Source organism: Quercus lobata, chromosome 6 (assembly GCF_001633185.2).
Source record: "Quercus lobata isolate SW786 chromosome 6, ValleyOak3.0 Primary Assembly, whole genome shotgun sequence".
NCBI classification, from domain to species: Eukaryota; Viridiplantae; Streptophyta; class Magnoliopsida; order Fagales; family Fagaceae; genus Quercus; species Quercus lobata.
The window spans coordinates 48541022-48552327 of record NC_044909.1 but is presented as its reverse complement, the minus strand read 5'-3'; the positions used below and the strand labels follow the sequence as shown (position 1 = coordinate 48552327).

Genomic DNA, 11306 nt, shown 5'->3' with positions numbered 1-11306 from the left:
ACTACAGGATTCTTAAGGACTAGAGAATAACCCACTGAACAGTTAGGAAGAAAAATATATCTGAAAATTGAAAATTCAGAAGAGACTTAAACTGTTCTTGTAGAGAATAGCCTGGTAGATGATCCCAACAAGGTCAATGATTAAGAGAAGATTAAATATTGAGTAAAAGTTGTGCATGTTGTGTGAGCTGAGGAAGAAACCCTAGAACACCTAATTGTTTAGGCTAGTTTGCCTTGGCACATCAAATTCTTTGATATGCAATTCAATTCATAACTAACTAGGTTAGGCTGGTGATCTAATTGGAAGAAAATTTGTCACTCCCAAAGGAAGAAGGAAGCAAATTAATATTATCTGCAACAATTTGCTGTGATATAACATGTATGACAGGACACCGCATGCCCCCTGAATAACATGACAGGTTTGTTACATTTTGCTTGATTTTCATGGCGGTGACTTTTATTTGTGGGGGGGGGTGGAGGTGGGACTACTGGATAAAGAAACACAACTTCGGAAAGATGCCTAAGAAGTCACTTCAAAACTTCTCACATCATACAAGCCAATAACCCCCACCCCCCTTGAAGGAGAGGAAAAATGAAAAAGGATAACCAACCATTTAATGTCAGAATAATGCTCTGTAAATAACATGAATTCAACTCCAGAATACGTTCATAGTTGTGGCCCTTGAGAATTGTATGGTTATCTGCAATCTACACCAACTGCTTCAGTGATAGACTTAAAACCATCCCTTTCTAAGCATTCGGCCAGTTCAGCCTAAGAAATGAAAGTCACAACATTAGATTAAAAAAAGGGGAAAAAAGATTTTTGCGAATCCTCAAAACACATCAATCATCAATCAATCAATATCAATATTTTTATATATAAAAGCAAAGACCTCATGCAGGAGTGCATAAGGTTCTGCCAAGTGGCACATCATTTGCAATAGTCTTTCTATTGACTTTCCTCCCACCTTCTATCAACTCTTCATCTCCCCCATCAAATCCAATTGGCTAACATTAAATTCATAAATTGTCACTAGCTTGGAATTAATAACCAATCACTCATGTTCAATGCTTCTTATCAATGCTTTGAACTTTCCAAGTTAATTCATTTCACTATTATTAAATTTATTACTATCTTCCCCACTTTATTCTCTTCTTAACCTTCAGTTGTCCCTTGGAATTTTCACAGCTAACCTTCAATTTTCTAAACCAGTCAAGGACACATGAATGATATGGTCTATACATCACTAGCATCAACTTTTGTTTATTCGTACAATTCCTCTTTATGGTAGTCCTTCTCACATGTCATATCTAAGAATCGACTCTTAGAAGCAATCAGGAAAGTAGTGGGTTTTCATTGCTTTCTTAATTTAGCCAGTATTTTAAGGTAAGATTCATCTAAAAAATTAATCCATTGTATAGGTAGCAATTTACAAAGAAGTGATTATAAATATTTTATTTAACTGCAATAAGATAAGAAAATTCACCTCGTCAATGTCATGAATCATGATGTTTAAACTTTCCCTTGACTTTCGAAGGCCTTGACTTGACCGAAGGTTGGGTGAAAAATTGTTAACTTAAAATAGAAGAGGAAAAAAAAAAAAAAAAAAGCATTCTACTACCCACAAATAATACCTCTTTTAATAAGATTGCTCCCTGCCAAAAAAAAATTTCCCCATGCTGCTACCCAGAAAATGGAAAGCAACATTCTTTTGAGCCTTGTTACACTAAAAACTCTTCCAAGAAAAGCACATATCATTGTAACCTTTTAGATACTCATTTACGTTATTTATCAAAAGAAAAACCTTTTAGATACTCATAAAATGAGAATGCATCAAACTTATCATTATCATTCAGCCCAACACCAACGATCCAAGCATATTGTTGAACTATAGGACGTCTAACATAGAATCAATTTGTACAAATTTGATATTCCATGAACCCAAAGGTCCTAAACAAGAGTGTGGTGAATCATCTTTGTTTACTGCAATTGAGTACAAGTTTTAACATAACTATTTCAATGAGTAATTCCCACAAAAAATTTCATGTTAGAACCTCATTCCATCAAACAAAGGTCAGTGACCTCAATCCCACAATATTACATCAAACATAATGGGACCAAATTCCAAATATCCAAAGAATGCTTGCCTATCCAATTCCACCAACCAAACAAAGGGTCAGTGACCTTTTTCAGTAGCACCCACTGAAACCCAAAATCTGAACAAAATCGAAGATCACAACTCAAACGCAATACTTTAGAGTAATAAAAGATGCTCCACCGTCTCCCCACTACGGTGGCTCATACAACACCACCCTACTAATGTACACTTGAAGAGATTATCGCAAGTGAGGATCTTCCCCATGCTGTCGTCCATACAAATAAAGAGACAATCCTTGGGGCCTTGACACACCAAATACTCTTCCAATGGAAAATCATAACACAAGTACCCCTTAACACATCATAAAAGGAGCAAACATCAAAATCTTTGTTCCCTTTCAATCTTCATATCAATATGTCACCACCCTCCCAACGAGGGATGATAGAATAAAGATTAAGTTACCACCTCTACCTCCCAATCATTAAAGTCTTGCACAAAGCTTACATCCCAACTCCTCTATTTCCAGTGACTCTATCTCACCAACAAGGAACCGACTAAAGCATCTCTAGCTTAGGAATAATCATAATATTGTTGAAGTTTCCACAACACAACGTAAAGTCTTAATTTTTGAGAACTTCGTATGAGTTGATGGTTGCTTTGGAGTGCATCTAGTTTTCTTATCTTTTAGATTTCATAGATCAACTGAATTTTGCATATATTCTTAAGGTGAACCTTTTGTATATGTAATGTAGTATCAAAATTATCATTCTACCGAAATTTATCAATTAATTTTTTTTTTTTTTTTAAAAACCACATAACACTTCTGATCTGACAAAATTAACCAAACTAAGTTATTGGGGTAAAATGAAAAAAGAACAAAATTATACGATTCAAACGATCTCCAACAGTGCCCCAAAACTAAGTTGAGTAGAGCTACCAGAAAAAGATCCACAAATTTATATCCAAATCCTACCCATATTGTTCAACAGGTTTCCATCTACAGATGGAAAAACTATATTTTAACTCCATTAAATACATAAACTTTAGACCAAAGAGTTCAGAACAAAATCCCAAAAGAGAGCCTAAATTTCTAATCTTTAGTCAAATGTATTATCATTTCAATAATAATTGTATTATCATTTCACTAAAATTACCTAGAAACAGTGAGTATAACATGCAAAACAAAATGTATATTTTGGGCCTCTCCTATTAAGGAAATAAGTTTTCCAGCTATTCTCACCAATACTGAATTTCTTACTGATCTGGTTTACTTTTCATAACATAATTTTCATTTCCTCCTTTTTTGGGCCCATAAAAGTAACCCTTTGGTGTTTCCCCAAACCCTATCGCTAGACACATTTAAACATGAACCCATGCAAGGAGATTACAATTATCTTCTCTCTCCCCCACCCCCACTCTATCTCCTGAAACAATCTTTTTTTCACCTTAAATGCACCATCGTGGTACATCCACATATTTTATTTAATTCTTTCAGTTTCTCCCTAAGCTCCAAAATATCAAAAAGGCATAACAAAAAATACCTTGATCTGAGGAATAAGAGCTGGTCCCCCATAACCAAATGCTGTATAAAGCTGAACAAGAGTTGCACCAGCTCGAATTTTTTGGTATGCATCCCCACCACTGAATCAAATGTATACTATAAGGTTCTAAAAGTAACATGATGACAACAGATGAGTATCATGATGAAAATGTTGAATGGGTGTTCTGCTTTTACCTGCTAACACCCCCACACCCTATTAAAGGGATCTTTCCCTGATACAGACAAATAAACAGTATGTCAAGCTCTCATGTATGACAGCAAAAACATGAAGAACCACAAAGAAGGGGTGGGGAGGGAGGAATCCAGACTCAAATATAGAAGGAACAGTATCCAAAAAAAGTGTCCAATGCTTTATGAAACAACAACAACAACAACAAAACCTTAGTCCCAATGCTTCATGGAAAAAACTAAAAATTCTATAAATATGAATCTGCTGCTCCTGTAGGAGATTAACATAAGAAATTCAGCAAGAAACCATGATGAACTAAGATACATGGACACAGGAACTTGTATATCGGTGTGTATCTCAATGTCATATTCATCTCATTCTATGTTCAAATAACACAGGCAAAAAACATCCTACTTTTCAACTTTCTTCTGATGGCCCCATGGAAAATTATGGGACAGCAAACTCATAGTATAAAATCACCAACATCAATATTTCACGCTTTCTGAAAAATCCTTTTTTTTCTTTGTAAGTGAATTTTGGCCCAAGGGAAGGGGGAAGATACTTTCTGAAAAATCCTAGTAATAGGCAAACATTATATGTAAAGTGTCTTGTAAAACCATGGATGAATCCCCTTCTTTAACACAGTCTGAAATGTCCAACAGCAAATTTCAAACACATAGATCCATATCCATGTCAAGGAATACAATATAGTTTTGGATATTTTTCAACAGTGCACTTGCAATTGATTCTTTAGGCTTATCTGTTGGAGTCCAGGAGGACCCGAGTAGCTATTATCAATCTTCAGTGTTTACGTGCTTGTGGTGAACATTAGAGAGAGACAAACAGAGACACAAACAAACAGGGTACGCTTTGTGTTTATCTATGTAATCCTATTATGGTAGGACAGATTAATGAAAAACAAGTAACATGAATTACTGAAGTAGCCAACATACCTTTGTTAGAACGTACATTTCCTTCAATATGTTGGTAGAGAGATTAAAGAGAGGCTTCCCACTTAAGCCACCAACTTCCCTAGCCACTGGGTTTTTACTTACAGAATCTGGTCTTGAAACAGTTGTATTTGATATTATCTGAACCAAAAGAAAAATGATAAAACATAAAAAATAATAATAAAATAAATTTTTTTTAAAAACCCAATAATAATATCAAGGCGAAAAACACATTTTGGACCCTACATTTTTAGCCGATTTCCGTTTTAGTCCCTAAGTTTTTTTTTTACCACTTTTAGTCCCTCCTGAAAAACGTTTCCATTTTAGTTCCTGCCGTTACATCAGAAACGGATATTGCAGACATGGCAAACGGCAAAGTCAAAAAATAATAAACTAATATCCACGTGGCCTAAATTAATAATAAAAAATATTTTTTAATGCCACATCAGCATCTAAATTAAAAACTCTCATAAAAAAAAAAAAATCAAAAACAAATTTAAAACTAAACCCAGCAAGAACATAAACCCAGTAAGAACTAAACCCAGCAAGAACATAAACCCAGCAAAAACTAAACCCAGCAAGAACATAAACCCAGAAAGAACTAAACCCAGCAAGAACATAAACTCGACCTTTTTCATAAACCCAGCAAGAACATAAACCCAGCAAAAACTAAACCCAGCAAGAACATAAACCCACAAGCTTTCTCTCTAAATACTCCAATGCCCAGATCTATTATTATCTCCTTCCATTTATACTAAACCTCACCATTTTCTGATTACTCACTGAAAATATATTTATAAAAAAATAAAAATAAAAATAAAAATAAAAAAAATAATTCAATCTTTTTTTTGGTTGTTGTTGAAGGCAAATTTTGAGCCGTCGGATCAAGACCCATCAACAAAAATGCAAGGTACAAGCAGATTCTTCACGATCGGGCTCGTCGCAGCATGGTACTCCTCCAACATTGGAGTCCTATGCAGACGATTCAGTCTCGGGTTCAGTTCTTTAAGATCGCGGCGCTGAGCCTCGTGTTCTGCGTGTCGGTTGTGTTCGGGAACATATCGCTCCGATTCTTGCCCGTCTCGTTCAACCAGGCTATTGGAGTATTTAGAGAGAAAGCTTGTGGGTTTTCTCTTCCATGGATCTGAGCAAAAATTGAGTTGAGCTTCATTTCATTGAAAACAAAGAATAAGAGAAAGGGATTGATTTGCTTTTGAATATTAAAAATAAAAAAAGTAAATAAAAAACAAAAACAACGTGGGTGTGAAACAAAACAAATGAAAAAGGTCGAGTTTTTGAGGATGACCGACGAGGAATGTGGCTCTCTGCAAATATGGGTTTGAATTTAATTTTTTGAGTTTTAAATTTGCCGTGTTTGTGTTTTGTTAATCTTGTTTTTGCTGGGTTTTAAATTTGTTGTTCTTGCTGGGTTTAGTTTGTTCTTGCTGGGTTTAGTTCTTTCTGGGTTTTGTTGTTCTTGTTGGGTTTAGTTTTAAATTTTTTTTTGATTTTTTTTTTATGAGAGTTTTTAATTTTTTTTATTTAGTTAGAATTAATAAATTAATTTTTTTATTTAAGGATTTTTTTTATGAGAGTTTTTAATTTTTTTAATTTAGATGCTGATGTGGCATTAAAAAATATTTTTTATTATTAATTTAGGCCACGTGGACATTAGTTTATTATTTTTTGACTTTGCCGTTTGCCACGTCTACAATATCCGTTTCTGATGTAACGGCAGGGACTAAAATGGAAGCGTTTTTCAGGAGAGGGACTAAAAGCGATAAAAAAAAAACTTAGGGACTAAAACGGAAATCAGCTGAAAATGTAGGGACCAAAATGTGTTTTTCGCCTAATATCAAAGAAACAATATATATTGGAAGCATTACAGGGTAGTTTTCACCCTGCAATACTAACATAAAAAATTGAAGGAATGGTGGATCCTAGAATCATCAGCTCATAAAGCGCATTGAAATCCCAGCCAAATAAAAATTACAAAAAAAGATACATTATTACAAATAAGAACACCTTAAAGGTAACAAGTCCATTATGGAATGAGGGGTTTCAGTACCTTTTTCTGACAAATGGAAAGGGGAGGAGGGGATGATGTTTCCAACAAATGGATGAAGTTTGTACAAAATCATGGCAGACTAGAAGTTTGATGCTGATCAAATTAAGGTGGATGGTTTGATCTAATTGCAATGTAGTTACAACTCACAATATCATCTATGGAACTCCTATGTTGCTTCACAAAGTTGGGACTTCTAAAGATACCATCAAAGTCTAGTCAAGCAGAAGTAACAGGCAAGAGAGAGACATTTAGGAAAACAAGCAAAACTTTGTAACAGGGAGGGGAGAGAAGATACCAATCCATCCAAGCAAAGAGCAAGGGCAACCTATAACAATAAAGAAGGAACTATGAGAATATCATATTAGGAAATAGAGGGGCTATTTTAAATCTTGCACGTATACATACTGCCGCAATATCTTCAAGGTCTTCTTTAGACAGGTCTGGAGCGATTTTCACAAGCAAAGGGGGTGGGCCCTCCTTTCCCCATTGCATTTCATCACGAGCAGCTTGAACCTTGACGAAATTACAAGATCTAACTTCTGGTCACATGTTGTGTTAATCATATAAAGAAAGAGAAAGTCATGCCATGACAGCTATACCTTCTTCACAAGGTCCTCCAATTGCTTTCTTCCCTGAAGCATACGCAATCCTGGGGTATTTGGTGAAGAAACATTAATCACCTACAGAGCAAAATACACATGCATTGTCAGATTAAAGAATAAGAAAAGATGTTGCCAACCTGCAAACTAACTTAATGATGAATTTATCAAAAATACCCTGCATCAAGGCAACCTCCCCCCCCCCCCAACCCTAGGCACCTATGTATTCTTTTTAAGTGTATGGTGTTGTGTATTATTCTCTTGAAATATGTCAAACTATAACAGGCAAAACCACATTTTTTAATGAATTTATTATACACATTTTACCCCTATCAATCAAGATGTAATTGTCAGATAGAGTGAAAGCATATAGCCACTTGAACACAGCAAGATGCAGTAAGTACCCTTTTTTTCTATCAAATGCAGTAAGTACCTATGTTGAAACAAAAATATAAAGAACTCCATTATATATTCTGTACAAGTAAAATATTAAAAATCTATCATAGAACAAAGAAATAGATCAACCGCAATAAATTAGAAAATCATTTTTACCAAGTAATCAGCATACTGGGACAATGTATGAACCCCTTGTACATAATCTGCAGCAGCATCTTCACTTGTCTTATTCTTTCCAAGATTGACCCCAAGAATGCCAGGTCCAGCTTTGCCTCTATGTTTTGCTTCATCAGTGGAGGAAGATGAATTTCTTGAAGTTTCAACCAACTTCCTCTTAGCATGCTGGGCATCCAACCGCTTTGCAACAGCAACAATTCCTTCACCATTGAAGCCACACCGATTGATGATAGCACTAGTCACAAATCAAGCAGTGTGGGGGCAAATAAATTAGAGAAGAACTAAAAGTTTAAGCTACAGAAATACAAATTTTTCACAATTCCACCTTCACCAACTATCCAAAAAAGCATGATCAATTTGACTCAATAAGAACCACCCCCCCACCACACACACACACACACAAAAACAAAGTATCAATTCAAAACAATGAAGTCTACAAAACAAGATATGCAATCAGAATTTGAGAAAATAAGATAAGATGCACATTCTTACCCTTCCGGCAATCTAAAGATACGAGGCTTTGGATTACCCTCTTGCGGAACAGGGGTTACAGAGCCAACCTCTACAAAGCCAAAGCCTAAACCCAGCAACCCATCAACAGCCTCGGCGTTCTTATCAAAGCCAGCAGCAAGACCTATGGGGTTGGAGAACTTCCTTCCCCAAACTTCTAGCCCTATATTTGATGGATCAGGCCTCTTCTCCCTTGGAATCCAACCATGAGCTGCTGCTGAGACAGCTAGTCTGTGAGCAACCTCCGGGTCTAGAAGGGCAAAAAAAGGATTTAGAAGTTTTGTTGCTGAGAATAGCCAACCACTGCAAATAAAAAAATAAAATAAAAAATTAATAAATCAACCACTGCTAAAATTTAATCACCAAAAATGAACAGATTAAGTTACTATTGTTTAAAATTCAAGTTAACTACAAAATTCAGCCATTAAATGAACTGTTTTCTTTTATATAGGTCATAATTATATTATGTTAGAATAGGAGAAAACTCATACACAGGAAGTATCAACAAGCTTTCCCAAAATATAAAGAAAGATCAAAATGTAGATGTACGTAAGAGTAAGAAAAGATCATATTCAAACCTAGACACAGGCAAATAAGGTTTCTTTTTGAAGAACATTAAAAAGGCAGAAAATATGTTCAGTTAATTTTCATTCAAATGATAACCAAGAGTTGGCCTGCTTAAAGGTATAAATGCTACTAAAGCCAAGAGCCTTATAGCTCAGTGGCATTGTCTGGTCTCCATTATAAGGAGAAATAGCGTTAAACCCCCCTCCCCCACTTATTGAAACAATTATCCAAAAAATAAAAAATAAAAATGTGAAACAGAGCAAAGTTTAAATGTGAACTAAGCAAAAGTATCATCCAAAGATCTGAATGAAGTACCAAAAAGTTGCGTCATCCACAGTACTCACATAAGCTCCTCCAGCTATAACTAAGCCAATTGTGGCTCCTGTCAATAACCTTCCCTACAATTCAAATAATCAGAGGCTACACTTCAGAATCAGACCAAAAAGTCATCCATTTATAAAACTAAAATAACAGTGATCCAATGGAAAATTATATATATTATATAAAAAAATAAAAACAAAAAAACAAAACAAAACAAGAGATTTACAATAATCATGCAATTCAAATTATCTCATTTGTTTAAAAATAGGCACATGCTTCAGATGAAAATTTTGATTTTATTTTACTTTTGACATACTATATGTGGATGTTATAAAAAATAAATAAATAAATTTAAAACAAATTTCTTGCTCAACCTATAAAACTTCAAATTTTTATGCAAACTGTTTAACAATGTGGAGTAGGTTGCTCGAAATCAATAAGAAATGGGAGGGAGGGGAGTAACTAAGAAACTACATTTTAAAGAAATACTTGTGTGATACATAACAATGCAGTTCCAGTCATATAAATTTCAATCCTTTTCAAGGTGATTATGAAAGAAAAAATTACACATTTCCAACCCTTTTGTATAAGCAAGAGAATTTATCAGTGACTTAAAAGAAACTAGTTCGATCAAAATTTGTCAAAGCTTCAAACAAGATAATAAACTCTCTTTCAGAAAAATAAACTAGACAAGGAGACCAAGGGATTATTAGGATAAAGAAGTATATGGAGGAAGGAGCTAGGCTGCTAGAGCAATTATAGTGAAGACTTAAGTGATAGCAGCTACAGTCAGAACTAAAAAGGTACATGATAGTATTGGATAAATCTGAAACATATGCTACTAAAGCAAGACATTTCCGCGTACAGAGAAACTGAATATATATACACACACACACAATAGCAACCCTCAAAATTCAAAAGACCATTCCACATTTTTTTTTCCTGAAAACATTGTCACCCAGAAAGAAAATGTTGGGAAATTGAATCTCCTCCAAATGACTATAGAGAATAGAGTCAACCTAAGACAATGCAATTTCTTCCTAAGGAAAATGAAACAATGAATGAGCAATCAAGGAAGTTTCCACCAACTCATGAATCTATAACTTAAGAGCCAACCTCATAGGCACAAATATTGGGTTTATGGATTCAGCGGCATTCTTAATTCTTAAAGAACAGGACATTGATAGATTAGACATTATGACAGAACAATATATATAATTTAAAACAAAAATTTGGCCTTTTTTTTCCTTTTTGTTTAATGATGCCAAAGCAATACAAATAAAAGAAACTAAAATTTTCAACTTTCTTTCCCAGAAAACAAACAAAGGCTGCATTTAGCTGGGAACACAAAACAATGATCTTGCAGCAGTGAACTAAGTTTTCATTACCTCCTCAGCAACAAAACAGATACAGAAGAGAGAGAGAGAGAGAGAGCATACTTTCTTAGCAGAGTGAGGGATGTTTGGAGCAGTTTGTGCAGAAGAAGAGCAATGTCTGGCTGTTAAAAGAGGAGTTGAGAATACCCTTTTGTTCAAAATTTCTCTATATATTTTCCTTGAAACCCTTAATGCCATTTTTATCTGTCTTTGACTTTTAAGACAAAACCTACGCAATGTCTCTCGATTGTAGGCGAGAAAACAGCGTTGTCGGAGGAAGGGAAAGCCGCTGGTGACGGCTTTGAGATATTAAATGGGCTGGGCTATCTGATGAGTTGAATAAAAATGGCCCATCCACTTCAGTTGATGCTCAGGCCCACTCCAATATTACCCAAAAAATAAACAATTGAAGCCCATTTAATTATGAGTTTTTTTTTTTTTTTTTTTTTTGAGAACCATTAATTATGAGTTGAAAGGATTGATTTAGTTCCATTAATTATGAGGCTTAAGGCTC

At 34.8% G+C, this 11306-nt stretch overlaps 1 protein-coding gene across 3 annotated transcripts; it reads right to left on the bottom strand.

Annotated features, from left to right (window-relative positions):
* Positions 1–326: 326 nt before the first annotated feature.
* On the bottom strand, positions 327–11088 carry LOC115994238 (dihydroorotate dehydrogenase (quinone), mitochondrial-like). Of its 3 annotated transcripts, none has more exons than XM_031118300.1 (11): positions 10856–11088; positions 9411–9493; positions 8511–8831; positions 7998–8253; positions 7446–7526; positions 7252–7359; positions 7142–7171; positions 4782–4919; positions 3834–3871; positions 3640–3739; positions 327–771 (listed from the first exon to the last, which is right to left on the bottom strand). In XM_031118300.1, the coding sequence occupies exons 1-11, from the start codon at positions 10988–10990 to the stop codon at positions 697–699; spliced, it is 1365 nt and encodes a 454-aa protein (XP_030974160.1). In that variant the 5' UTR covers positions 10991–11088; the 3' UTR covers positions 327–696. The 3 variants fall into 3 exon arrangements, with proteins under 3 accessions (XP_030974160.1, XP_030974162.1, XP_030974161.1); XM_031118302.1 differs by having other exon boundaries at positions 8511–8778; positions 10856–10943; XM_031118301.1 differs by lacking the exons at positions 327–771; positions 3640–3739; positions 3834–3871; positions 4782–4919 and adding an exon at positions 5225–5922 and having other exon boundaries at positions 10856–11077.
* Positions 11089–11306: the final 218 nt, after the last annotated feature.